At 42.5% G+C, this 23,577-nt stretch overlaps 1 protein-coding gene across 4 annotated transcripts in view; it reads right to left on the bottom strand.

Annotated features, from left to right (window-relative positions):
• The window catches only part of MFSD10 (major facilitator superfamily domain containing 10), a 49,433-nt gene that overhangs the window by 5,440 nt on the left and 20,416 nt on the right, over positions 1 to 23,577 (bottom strand). For 3 of the 4 annotated variants that reach the window (XM_038399341.2, XM_038399340.2, XM_043512564.1), the window contains exons 3-12: positions 22,262 to 22,358; positions 20,048 to 20,151; positions 18,733 to 18,891; positions 17,460 to 17,648; positions 12,656 to 12,764; positions 10,637 to 10,748; positions 8,795 to 8,903; positions 6,283 to 6,373; positions 4,579 to 4,626; positions 2,379 to 2,468 (exon numbers count right to left, since the gene is read on the bottom strand). In XM_038399341.2, coding sequence (XP_038255269.1) covers positions 2,379 to 2,468; positions 4,579 to 4,626; positions 6,283 to 6,373; positions 8,795 to 8,903; positions 10,637 to 10,748; positions 12,656 to 12,764; positions 17,460 to 17,648; positions 18,733 to 18,891; positions 20,048 to 20,151; positions 22,262 to 22,358 — 1,108 coding nt within the window. The remainder of the gene's footprint in view (positions 1 to 2,378; positions 2,469 to 4,578; positions 4,627 to 6,282; positions 6,374 to 8,794; positions 8,904 to 10,636; positions 10,749 to 12,655; positions 12,765 to 17,459; positions 17,649 to 18,732; positions 18,892 to 20,047; positions 20,152 to 22,261; positions 22,359 to 23,577) is intronic. The other variant, XM_038399342.2, reaches the window with a different exon arrangement.

The raw sequence follows: 23,577 nt of genomic DNA, 5'->3' as shown, positions 1-23,577 counted from the left end.
AAACTTGGAAGGGAAGACTGGGATGGATCACTTCAACTGCCCTGTTCTGTACATGCTGTACTTGCCACTGTCAGATGATTGGGCTAGATGTACCATTGGTCTGACCCAGTGTGGTCGTTCTTATGTAACTACATTACACTATCTAGACAAACAATGATTTTCAAAAGGAAAGTTTTAAAATTAGGTAGATTCTATTCACTTTCTACAGCCACAGACAATTGTTCTGCTGTTACCCTAGCCACCCTCCCTTACTTTGTCTTGTTTAGATTTCACTGGAAGCCAATTAGTTAACTCAGTTCCAAACCGTTTAATTCCACAGTCGGAGCTACCTCCACTCCTGCTGCACTTAGCAGGAACTTGGGACTGGCAGACAGCCAGCAGCTGGGAGCCAGAAGGAACACATCAGCAAGCGTAAAAAGAAAAGGAGTACTTGTGGCACCTTAGAGACTAACAAATTTATTAGAGCATAAGCTTTCGTGAGCTACAGCTCACTTCATCGGATGCATTTGAGCTGTAGCTCACGAAAGCTTATGCTCTAATAAATTTGTTAGTCTCTAAGGTGCCACAAGTACTCCTTTTCTTTTTGCGAATACAGACTAACACGGCTGCTACTATGAAACCTGTCATCAGCAAGCGTGAGAGGGGTGCAGAAAGACATCAGTCATGAAAGAAAGCAATGGGTGAGAGAAGCAGGATCCATACATGCAAGCTGCTGCTGTCAGCTTCTTCCTAATGAGCATCTGCTCCTAAACTCGTTTCTTCCCTTCACTATACACAGTCCGTATTTGTACCTGCATCCGAATCCCATCCTCCACCACTTGTTCCTGCTATCCTCTTGTCTCCACAGCAACTGACCCTCAATTGCCTCCACTTCAAGCCTTTACAATACCTACGTTTTAAGCTGAGATCAACTAAGTATTAAATCTTCTACCTTCATGGTATCAAATGATAAACATGGATCTAGCCAGAACTGACTGATTTCCTTCTCCCTACTCTCCTAAGGCCCCCCTCCCTCCCAAGCAAAAAACCTGAACATGGCAGAAGGGGGTGAAAATTGCATGATGAGTAGCAAAGCACAGCTATCCTTGCCTCAGTCACATCTCTGCCCTTCCCTTTGGGCTTTGACAGATATGACACACTGTTTCTTGGTGGAAGAAAATGGAAGTACGCAATTGATACACTTAAAAATTTGGAGCTGTACCATTCAAATAATTAGCCTGTCTGCTACTTGCTAAGTGCTCCTGTCAACTAAGGTGCCCTACACAGGATGTTCTCTTAGTCAAGCACCAGCCTAATTACTTACAGTAAGCAATATCTGTGGCCTCACTGCTTTTCCATATCTTATTCTTTTAGCCCTCGAGAGGTCATTGAGTCCATACCCCTGCACTCAAGGAAGGACTCAGTATTAAATGTCACAAGGTCTAACGTTGAGGCTGGTAAAAAAAAATCACAGGAAAAATTGGCATTCCACAAAGCTGAGCTAGGCCCTGAGGCTCCCTGTACAATAACTGGGAAGAGACAGGCACTACATACTATGATTCACAAGCGCCAGCATGCCAGGTGGGGAGCTGCCTAAGCTAGCCAGTAGGAGATGCTGATTGGGGACATACGTTACTTAAAAACTTTTCTGTGCATTTAAACACTGGATGGGCGGAATCTGTCAGAGCCAGGCTTAGACCCAAGGCACCTCTGCCTCCTACTCTAGACCTGTTAGACCTCCCTATACATTGACACTGCAGCTGGAAGCAAAAAACCCACAGCAGCGAGTCCAAACCACAGCTTAAATGACTCTGGCTCTTGCTTGCTCGGTGGGGCTAGGAGTAGCAGTGTTGACAGTCTTGCTTGGGCAGGACCCAGGGCTCTGCAACTAAGGTTACCATATGTCTGGGTTTCTTTTTGGGAATTTAAATATGGGAACCCCTATGACCCTCTCCCCGCACTGGGTTTCAGAGCCCAGGTTCCACCCCAAGTGTCTGCACTGCATAGCCTGACCCTTAATCAGCTGAGCTTAGGGTTGCCAGGCATCTGGTTTTTCAACCGGAATGCCCGGTCGAAAATGGATCCTGGCAGCTCTGGTCAGCACAGCTGACCGAGCCGTTAAAAGGCTGTCTTGAGTAGTTTGATCCATGTGTGAGCGATTCCTGTTGAAGTCAATGGGAGATCCCCATGAGGGGGTAACTTGGCCCTTAACTTGCAACAGTTAGGAATGTTCAGATATGCAATTTACTACTCAGTCATCTCTACATTCCCATTGCCATGTCCCACCTGTTTCTCCATATGGCCCCTTCCCTGGAACTTTCTAAATGTTGCCAGGCTGAAAGAGCCAGAGAATTACATTTTATGTTGCTTAGGGTGGTGCAGGAGCATGCACTGCTTACCTGCTGCTGTCAAGATTGGTCCCAGAGCTCTTGCTAGGGCCCCCAGGCTCCTCAGAATTCCCATTACTGTTCCCTTCTGGCTGGCTGAGCCTGTGCAAGGAAAAGTGCCACACCAATTAGTTAGTTCTTTGAACAAGACCTTTTTTTTCCCCCTGCACTTGAATCCTGGTTTTTGTGCATGTCAGATTTGCTGTTTTATACCACTCACAGCCCACTCACTCCCCATCCACTGAGCACTCTGCTTCCTTAGTAGTTTTTCCTCTCCACTGAGGAGGTGACAGTAGTTGCTGAACATGACTTCTTCGTTGGGAAAATATAAGTAATCGCTCTTGCTGTGAGTGCTTGTTCATCAGCTTTCACATACTGCAGCTCAATGCCAAAACAGCATTTCATTGCACAGAGAACCTCACAGAAGCTAATACTGCTCTTTACTGAATTGCAGGAGAGCTTCATGTTCTCCTTCTTAGAGGATGAATTTTTACATCTTCTTTGTTTTTAACAGATTTAGGTAGAGAAACTATAGGGATCAGTAAATATAAAGGCGAGGTTTTAAAAAGAAAGGTTAATGATACATGCACATGTCAATATGTAGATACACAGATATGAGTATAAACTGCATCAAGTCAATATAATAAGAAACAGCATTTTCTGTCTTATTATTATCCCTAAGCAACCATTACTAATACTGGAGGCTGTAATGGAACGAAGGGGTCAGTCTTCAGTGCATGATACAGCAGCTGTGATTTCTTCGTGTATTTTGTGCAAGAGTATTATGTAACAACCAGTGCTTTGGACCCATGTTTTTCCTTGCTGATCAAACCAGCGTGAAAGAACTCGTTCCACTGCTGGCAGAGATGGTCAGTGCTTCTCTTTAGAGAGATCAGCAGCCTGTTTTCCTTAAGGAGGCTTTTGTGCAGCCTTAGTTCAAGAAACCAACAATCAATTGTCCTCTTCCTGATCTTCTATTTTGGGTTAGGATTAGAGAGAAGTTGGTGGTGAGTGACCTCTGCGGGAACCTAGATGCCTCAGGTATCTTTAACCCTATTAATTTGGGTACAAGCCTGGGTACGCAGAAGATACAGCAATAGTGATGTTGGTAGGTGATCTCCTTGCAATGGATGAAGATGCCAGGAGTGTTGGATCTGACACCGCTGCTCACGAAGTGTTTGCGATTTGCCTGCAGCAGAAGTGGGCGGCAGACTTGCTCTCAGGTGACTTTGTTCCTTCCTTGCTGACTGTTTCCAGAGTTCCCAGTGTTGGGCATTTTCTCTTCCTGCTTGAGGGTGGTGTTCCATACTGTTCCATCTAGTATCCTCTCTATGCAATGAGTCCATGGGGCCTGCAGGGTGGTACAGGCAGAGGCACTTTCAGCATGTCTTTTGATAGCTAGGTTTGTATCTCTATCTCACCTGACCGAATCTGTGCTGTCAAACATCTGCAACAGTGTCTGAGAGGGAACAGGGCATGGATGAGAGTTAGCTAGCTGATGTTCAACCCTGATAAGACCAAGGCAATGCTGGCAAGTTGAAGGAAGCAACCAGAAAATATGGACAGGTTTCAGAGTAGCAGCCGTGTTAGTCTGTATTTGCAAAAAGAAAAGGAGTACTTGTGGCACCTTAGATGAAGTGAGCTGTAGCTCACGAAAGCTTATGCTCTAATAAATTTGTTAGTCTCTAAGGTGCCACAAGTACTCCTTTTCTTTTCAGAAAATATGGAGTCCTTCTTAATTGATTGTCCCATCTGTTACAAGATACTGCATTTGAGGGTACCCGGATTGTTGGGTCCCCAGCTGCAGTTAAATTGTCACAGAGCATCAGTGTCTAGAAAGGCTTTCTCCCCCCCTTCTCCCCCTCCCCCAGGAGTTTGTAACCTTGCTACTGCTATTATGCCTTTGTCACTTCGAGTAGATGAGAGCAGCATGGCTTGTGGGGATGGATTAGCTAATGCCTTTACTTTTAATTGATAGTATTTAGCTTTTGTCAAATGCACTTAGAGCTGAGGACAGGCTTTTGGTATCTTATAGATCTAACTCGTGTAACCCCATGTCAGTTCTGAAAGTCCAGGTTCCAGCACCAAATGCATATTTCTGCAGCAGCAAATGGCTGTTAAGTGGAACTGAATTATGTATTTGCACCGTTTCAGTTAAAGTTAGCTTTGTACAGACAAGTGCTACCCCTCAAACAAGTGAAGAGCCACTTACCATAGCCTGACACCACTGCTGACAAACAAGGAACAACAATGGCAGCGGCTGGAAAAGATGTAAGTTGGTTAGAATAGCACTAAACAGCAGAGAGCTCACAGCAGCAAGGATAGCTGAAATGCAGCCACATTGGTTACTACTGCACAGAAAAATGTGGATCCCAGAGCATTATACCAACAATGAATCATAAGGTTTCATTCAGTTTAATAATAAAAACACCCCCACAAAGCCAACCTTCAAAAACAACTCTTGCAGCCGTAAAGGCTATGAGCATTCAGCAGCTGTTTTATATTACAGTCTTTCTTCCTGAAAGCCCTAGAGGGAAGGGGCATAAAGTTCACAGTTACATTCTATTCAGCTAACTAGCAGTTTTCCAGATATCTATCATCTTGTCAGGTGTGGTGGGAGAGGGAATCTTTCATACATCACATGCACGGTGAGATGGCCATGTGTGGAATCATGGAATCTGAGACACATAAGTGTATAGTACTTGTGTATAAAGTTGATAAAAGCAACCATATTGTTCTACAATGCAGTATGCAGATGCCAAGTCTAGTGAGAAAATATGCTAGCTCACAGAGCCCAAACTAAACACAACAGCCAAGATCTAACAATGAGAACTGCCCTCTTTTACTGAAACAAACTGTGTTTCTCCCAACAAGGAAGAGCTGTAGCATACAAAATACTTCCCAGCAAGGAAAAGACAATCAGATGGCAGAAGCTAGGCATCCTCCAGTGAATCTGAATGATTTGTTAATTTTTCACGTACACTTGTCTCTAGACAAGCAAGCTAGCAAACAGACTCTTCCTAAAACAGGAAACCTTTTGTTTTTAATTCAGGGATTTAAAATGTTGTACCCATTATAAAATGTATCCCTGCCACTCAAAAGAGAATATCCTGTTGTTGTAATAATGTTAACTCTTTTGGGAACATCTTATGGTGCCTGTCCAAGAAAAGATTTAAGGTGCTTAAGTCCCACTGAAGTCAAGCATTTGCTTACGTCCTTTTCCAAATAGGGACAGACCTAAGCTCATGCTTAATTGCTTTCCTGAATGGAGGCCTAAATCTGCAAAAAATACTTCCTTTTAAACATATATATGTCCATGCACACACACTTCTGCACTTTTCTTCATAAATTACAGATTGAGTTGTCCCAACCTTCCCCACCTGTGGTTAGCAAGGCAGTCAACAGTATAATATTCTGCTCTTCTAAGTCCTCCCTTGACTGTGTTGTAGCATAAATCAGAGTGTTTATATACAGCACTTCTCATTCCTGCTCTGACAGACAGTTATGCAGCTCTCCTCAGCCCAGCCTCCAAGATGTAATAAATAATACAGCTGTTGCAGTTCTGAACAGCAAAACTGCCTGCCTTTTACTAAGCTGGGGTATTTTTATTTAATGTACAAGTTGTCTCTAGGTCTGGGAGAGAAAAAGAATCTGAAATGCTCCCCAGTCAGCTGAGACAAGATGAGTGCTGGTGACATTTACAAACATCACCATGACAACTTCTAGGGGTACAATTAGCATCAGAATAACCCAGAGCTGCGATTCCTTCCAGGTTTTATAAGCAAGCAAGTCAACTTTTATTACCTATTCCATGAAGCCTGAAGTACATCTTTATTAAACAGGGTGAGGAAATCTATGAAGTTGATTTGCCATACTTAGGCTTCAATGCCTATTGGGAACTATCTGAATAGCTCACCGAAAGAATAGAGCAACAGTCCAGCACTCAGCACCGTCGTATTACCAGCCCATCCAATTAACATGAAAGCTGGAATCAGCAGCATTATAGCCTAAAAAAAAAAAAATGCAAAATGAGTGCGTCTCTATTACATCTAAAGTCATATTCATCATAAAAGCCTAATCCTAGGTTTCTTGGCACTGCACTGCTGCTGAGAGGGGCTATATTTAAGTTAAGGAGACAGTTCCCATGTTGCCATGTTTACCTTTCTAGGTTGGTCTGTTGTTTTTACTCATGGGAGATTTATTTCCTTTTCGGTGTTGGGGAAGTGGAGATTGTGTCACTGAGGATGCAGAGGTAGAGAATGCCCAGGCAAGATTGGCAGAACGGGGAAAGAAGCTTGTGTAGAATAGAGCAATAGTCCCCGTTCTCCTGGTAGTGCTGATGGATGCTAGGAGATGCTGCATCCACCCCTCATCAACTGGAGGGTTAGTCACCATGGTGCAGGGGAAGAAGATCCTTAGAGTTCAAAGAGCACCATCCACCCCAAGGCAAAAAGAAACAGGACACAATTCTCCTCTTCCTGCTGTGCAGTAGATCTCTGTTCCCATATTGTCCTCTTTCCCTTCCTATTTGAAAGCCCAATATCAGCTCCACCATGTGATTCACAAAGGAGGGCTTTAATTTTTCCCCAACTCTCACATTTTTACAATTCAAGGATAGCTGAATTGCTGCTTTCACTCTACTAACAAGGAACCACACCCACAATACTGACCCAGATTCACGTCTGCGTTACTAGAGTTAACCATGACAGAAGGAAACACGCCCACCAGAGCCAGCGAAGTAATATATTGAGTAAACGTGGTACACGCAGGGCCAGTCAGTACTCTGTGTAGTGAAGGCAGGAGTGTTTACTGTACATGAGTGGTCCATGCTAACTAAATAGCGTGCACTGACTGCACACTATACATGCACCTGCGGTTAAGGATGAAGGGGCATAAAGATTAATGGGGTGAGTGACAGCAGATGTACTGCAATGAGCTGAAATCAGTCACAGTAGGTGAGACAGGGAATGAATGGGAGAAGGTGGTCAGTATAAAGGACAGAGTAGTGCAAATACAGAGCACTACCATGCAAAGACTTCTAAAATGGACTCCTTGCACTGCTGTCTTTGGTACAGCAGAGGAACCATTCACATTCTCTTGCCAGGAAACATGATGGAGTTGGTTTCACCAGCAGAAATAGCATTTAAGAAAAGCTGAGTTAAACTTAACTAGTGTGAAGTGGAGCTTGTTAATCCTTCTGCTCTGTCATGATTCTATACTATGCTGACCTGGAAATTACATACAATAAATTGATAGCGGCTTAATAGTCCAAGTGTATAGTATGTCACTGAGCAATCATGCAAAGAAGTAATGCAAACCAGAGAGACTATAACCAGGGAAAAGCAAAGATTCTAGAAACACTGAAAAGCTATTTGGTCTAGTTTTGCACGTTACAATTTACATGAGGCAGCAATTTTCCTGGTCCAAACACTTCACAAGCATTAGGCAACATATTCTCCCATCACACGCATGGAATTGCAGCTATTATCATCCCCATTCTATAGACGGGTAAAGAAAGGTAAAGAGAAATATGGGACGCTATCAGCTTTAAAAAAATAACACGCCTTTGTCTGAACACTGAAGAGCACTATAATTGGAGGAGATTAGAGAAAAAGATTCTCTGTTTTTCCCCACATTGTTTAACTTATGCATTTGACAGCACTTGCTGTACAGTAAGTTTCACTGTTTCCCCATTTGCGCTTATTTTCATAGAAAGGAAAGCGCCTTTGAAAAAAAATCGATGTGATTATAAAACCACCAATATTGGCAAGGGGACACAGGAGCAGGTGTAGTATCTGAAACTAATTGTATTTTTATTGCGCTAGGTGCTGTACAAACATACTTACTCTTTTTAGAACTGACTAGATTTCAAAATTGATAGCATCCCTTAAAATGATTTACCCAGTGCCAGAAAGGCAGTCAGAGATGGGATTACAATTCAGGAGTTCTTTCCTCTTAGTCCTGTGTTTGCACCACTAAACCATACCAGAAATCACTCGAAAATATACTCCTCACATCACGTAGACTTGAGCCTGTGTGTGAACTGTGCTAACTCTCAGAAGTGTCAGCAGCTATGAAGAACTTAGATTACAGAAATTTTAAATAATATATTAGAGGGAAAGAAGCTACAGTACTGTGGGAGATGGTTCATATGTTTTAATGTTTTGTCTGCTTGAAAAATGTCACTACAGTGTTAATAGACAAAATATGCCCATTCAATTAGAAGCGTTAGGAAATGGCCTAGAAAAGTCACTTAGATGTACTGATAAAGTCAAAACAAAGCTTACTCCATCCCTCTGATTTTAATCCCCAGTACAGTTATATCCATAAAATGCCCTCTGGTTGCTTTATTAATTAAAAAGTAGCATGTCAGAGTCAAGAGGAAATGGAATAAATACAAATAATATATGTTTGAAAGAGAAATATACCCTTTTTACGGCTTTGATTTCACATCCTGGTCTGATTCGGCGAGTGTAGCCTCCCTGGATCACAGCCATTGTCATCCCAATAAAGAAAAACATCTTGCCCTGCTGCATACTAGAAGGGGTTGGGGAGAGGGGAAAGCACAAATTAGACATGGCTAACACTCACACACAAGGTCTTCTCCTTGGATCTAGATTACTATTTCCTAAATTAAAGAGATGTATATTTTAGGTGCCCACATGGCAATAAAGAGGTCTTGACATTCAGACGGAATTAGGCACCACCACCACCAGTCAAAATAAAAAAATAAAGGTTGATTGGGTTGCTCAGAAATATAGAGCTCTTCACTTTAGCCTGCTGCTATCTAAGGCATTCCTAGGGCAGCCCAAGGGCATTACTGACCAAAATAGCTTACTGTCTGATGGCTTTCTGGTGACCTATGTGAAATGAGTTGTTGGTTTCCAGCATTCAAGGTGTTTTACATCCTAGAAACCAACACCCCCATCAGCAGTCTCAGCAGAGAGGGGAAGGAAACTGAACAATTAACCCTGGCAGTGGCCCCTTGAGATGAGAGTAAAGATACATTGATGGGGAATGTACTGCCGTTGCCCATGCTGTTCCTCCTCTGTAGGAAATACAGCATCTTTAATAAACCACTTACAAATTTTAAATTAAAAAGATATACATTTGGGCAAAACATAATTCCTGGCTGGTCTTCTCTCATCACTATTGGCTACCAAAGTATCTGAATTGTATCAACTCTTACCTACATAACTAGCTTGTCCTCCTGGCCAGTTCACTCAAGGATATCATAACACAGTCATAATCATGGTCATAAGAGGGACATATCCAAACAGCAGATAGTTATTATATTACTGAATGAATTGCGCAGAAGAAGCAGGATTATTAAAAAGGAAAAGGCTTCCAGTGACATACAAAGAACTTTAGAGACTAACAAATTTATTTGAGCATAAGCTTTCGTGAGCTACAGCATCCGATGAAGTGAGCTGTACCTCACGAAAGCTTATGCTCAAATAAATTTGCTAGTCTCTAAGGTGCCGCAGGTCCTCCTTTTCTTTTTGCTGATACAGACTAACACGGCTGCTACTCTGAAACCTGTCACAAAGATCTTTGTAAATCATATTATGATGCGGGAAAGACAGGAATAGAAAGAATACCCAGAAACAAAACCAACCAGGGATAAGGACTACTCACACGAGTAAATGCTGCAAGATCTGGTCCCAAGTTGGGACTCTCTCTACAAGCCAGCAATTAAACTGCTTTCAAGAAGAGGACAACAATATGAAAGAGTACAACAGGGTTTGATTAGAGGAATTCAGCGAACCAGAAGTTGCATTACATAAGGGTTTGCACACTGTATATAATAAAGAACTCTGCTGAGCAAATATAATCACATAGCTAAACCCTATATCCATTCTGCTTTATTTAAGCCTTAAGATACATGCTGACACAGAAAAGCTCTTTGGGTAGCTTTACATGAATCAATACAGCCAGGCCAGTTAAGCACAAATTCACCGTACGTTTTCCATTTGTTTTGATTCCATCTCTGCACATCAATTTTTCTTTAAATTTTTAATTATAATTTCAGAGTATTTGCTTTCCTGATAGATGTGTCTGTATTTCAACTATTCTTCCTGGCTTATAAAGAGAAAACTTGGAGCATTAGAAATCAATTTGTAACAGAATGCAGTTTTGTAGCACGTTAACACTTGTCATTAAAAGGCACCCTTGAAAATTAGAAGAAGCCTTGAGAGGGTCTCTTGGGAAAACAATGAACAAAGAAATACTAGAGAGTACACAGCACATTTCTTCTAAGCACACTTTACCTGCTGAACTGGAATCGCTGATGGGTGAGAAAACTCAATGTGTATTCAAGACCAGAAAACAGGAAGAGATAAAGGAAATAAACTAGGCCCAGGACCTTGAGAGTCTGAAGGTCTAAATAAAAAAAAAAAGAGAGAGAAGGAGACACTACACCATAAGTACCATTTTAAAAAAAGATAACAAAAGCAACATTTAGTACCACTTAAATAAAAAGGGGCCAGAACTTATTTCTGATGCTTCTGTATACTTCTGTAACTAGAGTATAAAGGTAAGTCTACACTGCTGTGCTACATTGGTGCAGCTGCACTGCTGTAGCATGTCTGGTGAAGACGCACTATGCCAATAGGAGAGCACTCCCCCGCTAGCATAATTACTCCACCTCTGCATGAGGTGGAAGCTATGTCAGCAGGAGAGCATCTCCCACTGACATTGCACTGTGTGGACACTGCTTTAAGTCAATGTAACTTACATTGCTCGGGGGGGGTGTTGTTTTCACACCCCTGAGCAACGTATACATTACATCAATTTAAGTGGTAGTGTAGACCAGCCCTTAGGAATTAAAGTGGAAAGTAAGAGCAATAACTTCCAAGGAAGTGAACACTCAGTCATATCATTAAGGTTCTCTTCCTGCTGGAAGGAACCCAATGGGTAAAGACTTTCCCTCCACTACCCCCCTAACATTTAGCCCTCAATGTTTTCTTTCATTTAATACCTCTGTTTTATAGCATGAATATGGATGCAGATGTTATTGGTCTATCTTTTAGACATTAGTGGAAATGGTCAGTTATAGAATGTATGTGGTTTGTAATTGGCCTTGAAAAAGGAATCCTATGCTTTACAGAAGTAGATGGAGATGGTTTTATATTGTTTTATGCTACATAGTTCAGAATACGATGTGTTTCATGTGTCTAACACTATTCCTTTCCTAATCTGGAAGGACAGATTAACTCACTGGTATGACTGGCAAATTCCAAATACCTTTACTCAGAGAAAGGCTCAGCCAAAGCTCTGTGTCTGAACATCCCCAACCTTTGAGAGGGGAAGTTTGAAATCAAAATTCCAATTTTTCCAATTAGAGTAAAAATGGCTTGGACATAAGCGTTGACTTCTAGTTTTTTCCTAGGGGTGATCCATCCCCACTCTGCCCTTCCCCCTGAGGCCCGCCCTCACCTGCCTCTTCCTGCCCCTGCCATGCCCCCTCCCTTCGCCACCCCTGCTCTACCCCCTCCCTGAGGCCCCTGCCCACCATTGTCTCCCAAACTCCTCCCTGAGCTGCCAAACAGCTCTTTGGTAGTGTGGCCAAACAGCATGGCTGGTGGGTGCTTAGCACCCACTATTTTTTCCCGTGGGTGCTCCAAGGCCAACAGAGTCTGCACCTATGCCTCAGGGTCTGGCATTCCTGGTTTCCAGCCTGGCACTGTGGAAACAAGGTTACCCAACTCATGGCTTGATCTGTCTCTTTAGGTCATTTAATTTGCTGTGATGTACCTACAGCTAATGCCCACGCAGAATGGAGAAGGAATGATGGAAAGGAGAGTGGCTCCAGGCCCCTGACATGAAACCTCAAAGCCATCCCTTGGAGATAAAGCCCTGGTCAACACCCAATGCAGCTTGCAACTCCCATTTTGTAAATAGTTAACATGGGTCTGAAAGATCAAGGGGAGGGTGGAGTGCTTCTGAAATGGTCAAGATAAAGGGAGAAAAAGTGTATTTTGCAATCACTGCCACATCAAGGGAATACATATGGCATAATAAGAAAAGGAGTACTTGTGGCACCTTAGAGACTAACAAATTTATTAGAGCATAAGCTTTCGTGAGCTACAGCTCACTTCATCGGATGCACTTCATCGGAAATGCATCCGATGAAGTGAGCTGTAGCTCACGAAAGCTTATGCTCTAATAAATTTGTTAGTCTCTAAGGTGCCACAAGTACTCCTTTTCTTTTTGCGAATACAGACTAACACGGCTGCTACTCTGAAACCTGTCATATGGAATAATGTGAAAAAACAAGCAGCACATACTCTCCCTCGAAGGTGAGTCCTTTCCTCTGGTGACTGCAGAGAACTGAAACAAAGCCAGCGGACTAAGCAAGTCAATCCCTGCCTGAAATTCACACATCATGGAGGATACCTAAGAAAAGACAGGCAACTGTGGCTAGCTTGTATGAACTAGAGCAGGATGAATTAGGTTTGCACAATCCACTGCCAACAATCCTAATGTTTTGAATGCATATAAATGTGTTTCAAAACGGGCCCTTGGTAGCCAAAAGGTGGAACATTTCTAACAAAAACAAAAAATACCAAAACCTTTCACAGAAAGCAGAATGCAAGGTTTTTACCTCTAACCAGACTTGACACCACAGGCCACATGAGCAAATGTTCTCCATACACAGGTGCATACACAAACTCTGCAATCAGCTAATTGCATGTCTATCAGATACACACATATAAAAAAGGGATTTGTGTGCACAATTTTACCCCAAGCACCTACAGACTGATTTTGGCTCTTGGTTAGCTTATACCCATATCACCCTGAAGCCAGGATATGTCAGGGGCCAAATAAAAATAACCAGCAGATAACAGCATTTCTCTGCTTTTACTTTACCTCTCTTAGTTTTGTTATTAAGAATGGACAGGACAAGTTTGCCTCTATTCCATTCACCAATCTTCACTTCCCTGTTGTCCAGATGGGCTCCACCGGCCTTGCATATTTATAAGGCATGCATTATTATTTGTTTGTATTACACTAGCACCTAGAAGCCCCAAAGATCAGGTCCCCTAGGGCTATTGAAATACATGCAACATGTGCAATCAGCTACACGATCTGTATCACACAAACGACCCAATGTGTAGCATATAAGCAACTGCTTTGTTGTTTGCATTTGCAGCCCTTTTAACCAGCCACTGACACCTACTGGGAAACCATGAGAAAAAAAAAATCCTTTCTAGAAACATTATGCTAATATGGTCTGTATTTTTTATCTGCTAATTTTTCACTGAGGGGAATCTCTGCTTTTTAAGACTTCATCTACCCTTGCTGCTTATGCCTCACCTTAGCCAGAGCCTTCTGTGATCCCACAATAGATTGCTCTGTGGAGTCAATTACTGTCTGACCATCAAAGCATTTGGATTTAAAAATCAAGGTGGGGAGAATTAGAGAAAACTATTAAATATAGGAAATCACCATTGCTAAATGGAGTGGTTTCTTTAAGGCAGGTCTGAATCATAATTTCATGAGGCAGGCATGGGGGAGCCACAAGATGGATTGAAGATCCCTGCGTAATAATACGGATGCGCTTTATATCTTCAAAGCACTGTCCAAACCTTAGCTAATGAACTTTCACACCATCTCAGTCTACAAAGAGAGTCCATAGCCCTAACAGACTGCCATAAACATGCAAAAGGAATAGTCTGAATTTTTAAAAGTACACAGGGAAAAAGTGTCAAAGTCCATAGCTAGGATTTCAGACGACATGATGCATGAAAGAGCCATAAAAAATCATAGTGGGGGAATAAAGGAACCGTCATTTCACTCGACACACCCTGCTGGCATCACTTAGGGAAGGTCTAAAGTTTTTGCAATGGCTGGAATAGCACAGGCAAACTTTCCTGTGCTATTCTAAATGCCCAAACATAGAGACAGAGGGTTCTCCATTCCACAAATGCCTTGTAAACAGAGGGTATGTTTGAAGGGCTGGATGCTACTTAGCGGGAGGGACAGAGACAATGACACTGCATAAGCCCTGCTGCAAGCCCTAAAATCAATGGAGTTTTACCTACTTACACCCAGGGCTGAATTTGGTCCAATTGCTACAAGTTTCTGTCTCCAGGGACTTACAGAGGAACCTGTTTCAGGGCCATCCTTAGGCATATGCAGCATACACGGCTGTGTAGGGCACCCGAAAATTTGGGGCACCACTGAGACCATATGCGCTGACTTCTCATCTTGCCAGGGGTGCTCAACCCCTCACACTCCACTCCAGGCCTGCACCAACTCCACCCCTTTCCCCAAGCTCCCGCCCTGCCTCTTCCCACCCCTGCTCCACCCTCACCCCGCCTCTTCCCCATCTCCTCCCCTGAGCACGCCCCGTGCCCGTTCCTCTCCCTCCCTCCTGGAGCTTGAACGCAGGAAGCACTGGGAGGGAAGGGGAGGAGTTGGTAAGTGCGGGGCCGCCGGCGCACAAGAGGCACAGGGGGAGGGGGCAGAAGGGAGGAGCTTGGCACCAATGGGTGCTCTGCACCCACTAAATTTTCCTCATGGGTGTTCCAGTCCCGGAGCACCCACCCACAGAGTCCACGTCTATGACCAGGACAGCAGGTAAGAGTGGGTCGACTCCCGCACACCCAGTGCATGCTGCAGTCTCCTTACCAGCCAGAAGGCAGGGGCACCAGTATTCACAGAGCCGAATATCCTGGCGTAGGGGCACCAGTGTAATAATACTGTGTAGGGCCCCATAAATCCTAAGGATGGCCTTGACCGGTTTTGAAACATTTTAATGACCAGAAACCATTTGAAGAATTTCTGATGAATACTGTTCAATATTCTGCACCACAAACCCAAATAGCCTGTTCTGAGTTCCAGATACATCATGGACAGTAATATGGCCTCAGGAGAATGGTCCCCTGCTGCTGCTAACATCCTTTAAAGTGTCAGGCAAAAAGATGGGGATTTTCTTTTCAGAAGCAAGAATTACTGATTCTGTGTTGATGCTCAGTTATAATAATGAATGAGGCCAAAGAATGAGGCAGGAATGAATAATTCTGGGTAAAATTTTCAAAAGTACCTATAAAACTGAGTAAGGTATTATTTTTTGACAGCCTAAAACTTATTTTCAGAAGTGGTTTATGAACTTGGGGTCAGATTTTCAGAAGGTATTTAGGCGCCTAAAGACACTAGATTGTCGGGCTCAACGGGTAGTGATCAATGGCTCCATGTCTAGTTGGCAGCCGGTGTCAAGTGGAGTGCCCCAGGGGTCGGTCCTGGGGCCCGTTTTGTTCAATATCTTCATAAATGATCTGGAGGATGGTGTGGATTGCACTCTCAGCAAATTTGCGGATGATACTAAACTGGGAGGAGTGGTAGATACGCTGGAGGGGAGGGATAGGATACAGAAGGACCTAGACAAATTGGAGGATTGGGCCAAAAGAAATCTAATGAGGTTCAATAAGGATAAATGCAGGGTCCTGCACTTAGGATGGAAGAATCCAATGCACCGCTACAGACTAGGGACCGAATGGCTTGGCAGCAGTTCTGCGGAAAAGGACCTAGGGGTGACAGTGGACGAGAAGCTGGATATGAGTCAGCAGTGTGCCCTTGTTGCCAAGAAGGCCAATGGCATTTTGGGATGTATAAGTAGGGCATAGCGAGCAGATCGAGGGACGTGATCGTTCCCCTCTATTCGACACTGGTGAGGCCTCATCTGGAGTACTGTGTCCAGTTTTGGGCCCCACACTACAGGAAGGATGTGGATAAATTGGAAAGAGTACAGCGAAGGGCAACAAAAATGATTAGGGGTCTAGAGCACATGACTTATGAGGAGAGGCTGAGGGAGCTGGGATTGTTTAGTCTGCAGAAGAGAAGAATGAGGGGGGATTTGATAGCTGCTTTCAACTACCTGAAAGGGGGTTTCAAAGAGGATGGCTCTAGACTGTTCTCAATGGTAGCAGATGACAGAACGAGGAGTAATGGTCTCAAGTTGCAATGGGGGAGGTTTAGATTGGATATTAGGAAAAACTTTTTCACTAAGAGGGTGGTGAAACACTGGAATGCGTTACCTAGGGAGGTGGTAGAATCTCCTTCCTTAGAGGTTTTTAAGGTCAGGCTTGACAAAGCCCTGGCTGGGATGATTAACTGGGACTTGGTCCTGCTTTGAGCAGGGGGTTGGACTAGATGACCTTCTGGGGTCCCTTCCAACCCTGATATTCTATGATTCTATGATTCTATGACACAGATAGACACATAGTGGGATTTTCAAAAACACCTAGATGCCTAACTCCCCTTTAGGCACCTAAATACCTTTAAAAAAACCTGGACCCTTAAACTTCTAACTTGCAATAAGACTTTACAGAACTCAGGCTCCTAAATCACTTCTGAAAATGGGATTTAGGTGCTTTTGAAAATTTTCCCAGTGTCTATCAAATGTTGGTGCAGCCGTAATGGAGAATTAATAATGCACTCAAAGTTGGACTTCTTGTTCATACTTTGAGTGAGACACAGAAATTTCAATCCTTCCCACACCAAGTAGGGCATTCATGGTATTTTTAGTCTCATATATTGCTTAGGTACTACAATGATGAGCACATTATAAATTGACAATTAGAAAGAGATTCCCAGACTGTTATTGACAGCTGTATCCTGATTAGTTTAGATTAGACAACCAATTTATGGCCTGCTTTGGCTAATTGGAGAAATCATGTCTTAAAGAAATTTCACTGTATTTTCATGATTGAGTTAGAATGTTGTCTGAAATTTTCAAATTAGATTGTGTCAGGTGACACAGTATTCTAGGGCTTATCTATTGGCCCCATCAGTTTCTGAAGAATTTGAAGTTTAGTGTAGCCAACAGAAATTCAGTGATAACTATCTAAGCATTTTTGATGCAGTCAGTACCTAGGACATGACTGCTAATCACAATTGCTACTTTCTGTCATTGCCAGTTTAGGTGGGTTTAACTTCTGGTCTAAGGACTGAACCAAATCCCTGAGCCATCAGGTTCCAGAGAGTTTCTGTCCCTCCCCATACATTTCCACTGTTTCAATAATTTTCAAGTCCTTTCGTTGCCTGTAGGAAATATGGATTTTCAGAGCCACTTTCAGCATATTTTACCCGTTTTTCTTTGGGGAGTGTCTCCGGAAGCAGGAAGAAGATGAAAATTAAGTCAGCAACAGCAAACATGAGCGCAAGCAAAGCTGACCGAAGATAGAAGACTTCTCCTTTCCCTGTTTCCATAGCAAGGTAAGCTCCAATCATAGGCCCCACGGTAAATCCAAGTGAGAAAGCAACACCAATCATTGCCTGTTGAGATATAGTAAACTTGCAGTTTTAGACATAGGTTTATTCATGACCAAGAATTTTTTTTTTTTTTGTAAAACTTGATAACTGTTAAGTCTGTCATACTCTGAGAGAAGCTAAATTGTAGTGTCAAATGCTAACACAACATCAAGCGTGATCAATTATGCATGTAATGGAATTAAACACCTTTTGATCCAGTTCAGAAAGACAGTTCTAAAGCTATTCTGTCTCTTGCTAAACATTCATGAAGCAAATGCCAAAAAACTCCCACAACCACCTCGAGAGAAGGGGCAAGTGTGTGGCAAACAGCAATGAATGGCAAGGCAGAGATAACAGCAACAAAGCTGAAGCTTTCATGACTGGGCAGAAAATAAAATGGGCTACCCTTCAATAAGTGGCCATGCCACTTTTTAGCATGGTAAAGGGGCACCCAGGAATCATTTCCACTACTAACGCTCCTTTGATTAAAGAATAAAGAGGAGAAAAAATTAGGGGGGGAGGTGAACCATGTGCTTATGCAGTTCAGGATTTATTCATCCGGGAATGTGCTTTTAGATTGTAAAGCTGCTCAGTGTAGGATGGTGTCAGGGCATCATGTGTACCACCTTGGTGGCAACAATGTTGTTTCTCATCCCTCATGGTGCTTTGAAAATGAAAAGTACCGTATCAGCACTCGATATTATTGTTGAATTTAAAAATCTCCACATATTTTCCCCAAGTGCAAGTTAGCCAGAATACAGAGATTATAACATTCTGCCTACCAAAAATTCACCCTATAGTTTCAGTTAGATAAACATTATAGTACAGGAAGTGTACTGACACTTTAACAGTTGCTACAATGCTATACAAGTATTGCTTTCCACACCAGAGTTGGTTGCATTTCACCAGCGTGTGGAATGACTCTTAAATAAAGTTGGTAAGTCAATTTGTAAAGTGCTTTGGCATCCTTCTGGAAGAAAGGCACTCTACAAATGTAAGTCATCATTATCACTTGATCAGTGAAAATATATCAGAAGTAACAAAACATGAAAGTCTTATGAAAAATTAACAAGAAATCCCATCCGTATAGCCAGAATTTGTAACTCACCATGCCCTTGCTCCTAGTTTTTGGAGAGTGCAGGTCAGCAATTACAGCAGTGGACAGGCTGACATTCCCTTTACTTATTCCACCTAGGACTCTGGAGAGAAGAAAAATACCAAAACTCCTAGAGATAGCCCAGAGTGCATACGATGCTATCAACCCCATCTGCAGAGAGAAGAGGAGATTTCTTTTACATAAAACAGTAAAATCAACATCATTTTAGGATTATTTTCTAGCTAGACTAATATTTGAAAAGCAAAATCAATGTCTGCTCCATTAGTCTTGAAACAAATGCTTTCTTGAATAAACTGGCATTTCACCAGACATGTACTACTCTGAATGTCAGACAATAAAAATCCGATAAGGAGAACCCATCTGTAATCATTTCACATAATCCACTATTGTACATTATGTTAAGAGGAGGTTTGTCTGATACAAAATCTATTCTTTTTATGCATTGAAAGGTGTTTAGAACACCTTTGTACAACTTGCTCCATTTTGTTTACAAGACAGCCACTGAAATGGTTTCCAATATAATTAAAATATTGAAATAAAATCTGCAACCCAGAAAAATTCTAAGACAGAAAAAAGTGACAAAATCCACTGATCTGAAAGTCAATTTTAGCCCTCAGTTTTAGTGAATAATAATTGAACTCACACATGCTTAATGCATTAATCTGCAAAGACTTTATTGGATGATGGGTTGTGTATGTCATTTGCTGCCAAGATCCCTTATGCATGTTCATACTTGTGCTGTATTATACCTATAATCAGAGCCCTAAATTTGTATTTGTAACAGCTACCAAAGAGAGAAACTGTTTGGTGAATGTTCATTAATACAATAAATAAATGATATGTTGCACTTCCGTCAAATGGTTTCCAATCAAAGATCCCAAGATACTTTACAAGGAGCTGGAGTACATAATATTATTATCCCTGTTATACAGATGGAGAACTCAGGGACAAAAAGATTAAGTCCAACATTTTCAGACTGAGTGCCTAAAGCCAAGCACCTAAATCCACATGTAGGCACTTGTACAGGTGGTGTGATCTTACATGTTAGAATATCAATGGTATTGAGTTGCCTAAATGATACAAATAAGCGCTTTTGAAAATCCCACTAAGTGCCTATTTGCACCTTTAGGCACCTAAATACCTTTTAAAATCTGGCCCTAAGTACCTAACGTTAGACCCCCAAGTTTGATCAAGTGACTTGGCCAGGGGAGGCAGCAATGACCAGGACTAGTGCTGTGCACTAATCACACTGGCCTCCCTCTGTACATCTGATTTATGCTGATTCTAGTCAGGCTGCCAGACATACCACTGTCAACAACATGATCGGCCTTCTCCCCAAACAGTCAGACGCAGCACCCGTGAGCGGAGAGGAAAAAAACTGCAGGATGGAAAAGATGGAGCCAATCAGACCTGGAAAAGATTGATCATTAGACTTAATCATTAGACATGCTGCCTTAGTCTTAAACACAAAGGCAGCCTAACTGCTTAAGGCCTATCACTTCACTATGGCCCTTAAAAAACCCAACAACTCAAACACATATAAAAGATACATAATTATAATGTCAGACTGTGGCCATGAACAGCAGTTATCTCCCTGGAATGCAAACACCCCAAAATATTGGGGATACATTCTTATTTAACTGAATTTAACTGGGTTTTCAAGGGAAAGGGAAATGCAGACAAACCAGAACAAGATGGGAAAGCTATGAGACTTATGGGGGAAGGAGAGGTGTGTCAGTAAAATGCAAATTCTCTGATATTTTCTATCTCTGACTGCAAACTCTTCCTGTTCATGGAGAGAGGATAATATAGGATTTAACAGCCAGTCAGTATAATACACAATTCTTTTAAGCAATTTTTTGATTAACTGAACTTGGATCTGTCACATTTAATTAGCTTATCTTTTCTCCCCTTGGTATCAAAGGCAGCAGTGAGACATATCGGGATACGTGACTCCCTCACATAAATGGCAGTGAGTCTACATATCTGAGGAGATTCCTTGAAACCTACATTCTGTCCCTGTGATCTTCAGTTCCTCTCTTCTCTTGCCATCTCTAACTCAGTACCCTCATTAATTTGTAATACCTTTGTGACAGACTGCCAAGAAAATGCTTTGTTGTTATAGTTTTTTCTTTAAAGGAGAGAGCTGGATTATATGTCTTACTTAGACAACCTATCAAGGCTGAAAATGTACAGAGACTATGAGTTAAATTTTGCCCCATTGAATGGTAAAGCTGTAAAACTCCCCTTGACTTTAAAGGAGTCAGGATTTCACGTCAAGTATTTGGGTATCTGGGGGAGAATAATTTCTTTGTGGTTGCTCAACAACAAAAAAGTAAAAAATGAAACAAAAAACAAAACAAAACAAAACGCCATACACCTACTTACAACTTTATTTCACAAATGAAGGCAGCAAGGTTCATTCTCATTTGGATGGACATTAATTATTATTATTATTTGTATTGAAGGAGCAACTATGAGTTTCAATTCCATTATGCTAAGCACTGTACCAACATATTACAAAAAGTTGGTTCCTATCCTGAAGAGATTTACAATCCAAGTATGGGACAAGAGACAACAGGTGGCTACAGGCAGGTGCAGGATGGAAGTACGAAGCAATAAGGAGATGATTACATTTGCAATGATAAACAGTGGTCACCACAGATGGCTGCCAACATCAGCTGTGGCAGCTGGTGCCCAAAATGATTGGTGTGTCTACAAGTGTGTCCCTTCCTCACTACCTCTGTCTCATACAGGGAAGGGAGGAAGAAGGCAGGGGAAAACAGTTGCTCCCCCTTCTCAGCCAGAATCCTGAAATGTTCACTCATGTCTCTTGGATGTATGAAGTGTGAAGCACTAGTGAAGGGTAGTGTAATGCAGATGGTACAACTTAAACTACAACATCACAGCCTATGCCAAGAATGTAAACTTGGTTGTTTACACACCTGGCCCAACACACAGGCCTCTTGCCTTCCCTTGCTCACTATTAACAAATCTGAATTAGCCTTCCAGAGTCCTTGATTCACTGCTTTGCTGCCTGCAATGACTTATGGAGGCGCTGGAGAAGACTCAGTCACAACAGAAGTGCCCTGGTAGCAACCAATAGTACTGCACTCTGCAGAACAGCTGCCACGTCCCTTCCATAGACACTGGAGTGTGGCTGCCAGCTGAGGTATAAATGGTGAGCCTCTAGTCACCCGACACCCCCTGCTGATTTGTCTCCATTCCTGGGAACTCAGTGCTAAAGTAGTAAAGCACAGCAGGGCTGGCCCAGGAAGCATGACTGAGGAATAGGTTGAACTGCATGCCTGACTAATCAGAGCTATCAGTTCCATATAAGCAGTACCTTTTACCAAATATTTATAATCTGCTTCTCTTGGGTACTTCTAGGGCATCTTTTACTGTGGTATCTAAGCCCCAATTTAATAATGGTGACATATGTTTACGAGTTGTTCATAAATAAAAACATTACCATAGAAGAGAGCCTGAAAACGACACTAGATTGCAGGTTCATTCATACCTCCAAACAAGACAGTGTTGTACTTCCTCTCCAGAGGTACCCCAACCACTGCAGCAAACCAGTCCACGCCATGCTGAAGTGATAGATAGAAACCATCCTACAAAAGAGAGTCATAAGTCATACATTTAATTGTTCTTAGGGAACAAACTCTCTCTTGCAGGCTTTGACTTTATTTGCAAAAATGTAGCATTGCTTTGTATCCCAAATCCCACTTGAGACAACTTCCTTCCCCAGGTGTATGTATGGAGTATATGCCTGATGGATCAGTGTAATCACAGATATATTTACTTTGCCCTTGACCTTTCCTTTCTCTCTCAAAATCTCTTCCATGGTGGCACAGACAGACTCCCATAGACCAGTGCTAGGTTCCGAAGCACGAATGGGATGCAAAGCCCATGTGCTGGCTCCTAGCATCCAGTCCCTCCCTACACAGCAGAGCCAGGCTGGTTCCACTCCAGGTAGAGTCCTCGGCAACCATATAGCAGGGGTAGAATTTGCCCCATCATGCTCTATGGAAATGTGTGACTGGAACACAGAGCAGAAGATGGTGAATAAATGCTACTGAGCTAACTGTAGGCACTAACACCTACACTTTCTAAGCCTGGATTTATACATAATAAAGCCACAATTTGAGTTACAAACTCATATCTCATCCTAGCCAGGTCTTCTACATTCCTGTTAGAGTCCTGAGACTCTCCCTGTTTATCCTCCACGTTGCACACCCAAGAAACCATGTGTCTCCATCACCAGCCTCCTACCAAAGAGAAAGGGGCTATGAAGAGCTTCACAGCCCCTCATTAAAGATACTCAATTAACCAGGAGGGATGCCGATGAACAACACAAGGCTCTGTGTCTCCTTCCCACCTCCTAGTTTCAGGGAGCAATAGACTGGGAGTAGGAAGGAGACCCAAGGTTTACACTTCACTATTCAAAGCACTAGACCCCCCAGCCCAAATTCCTCATATTTTACTTGAGTGAGGAACATGTTGTGACAAAGTAGGAACTTTTTGTAATATTTTTATGAGGCTTTGTGTGCCTCAGTTTTCTCCCATAATTTGCTTTGCTGCCCAATAGAGGGAAAAGGGATTAAGTTTGTTCTCAGGGAAGATTAAGAGACATGGGCGTGTGTGTCACCTTGCTGTCTGGGTGAACAGAACAGAGTTGTTAAGAAACTGACTGAAACTGACCCAGATCAACATGGGGTCCAGAGAGACAATGCAAGCTCTACTCCTGGGGGAATTCTGCACCACTGCATATGCACAGAATTCATGTGTCCCACAGACTTTTTTTTCTCCACAGAAAACACATTCTGCTGA

The sequence above is a fragment of the Dermochelys coriacea genome, chromosome 4 (genome assembly GCF_009764565.3).
Source record: "Dermochelys coriacea isolate rDerCor1 chromosome 4, rDerCor1.pri.v4, whole genome shotgun sequence".
NCBI classification, from domain to species: Eukaryota; Metazoa; Chordata; order Testudines; family Dermochelyidae; genus Dermochelys; species Dermochelys coriacea.
Note: the sequence above shows the minus strand (reverse complement) of the source record. Positions and strands in the feature narration are given on the sequence as shown.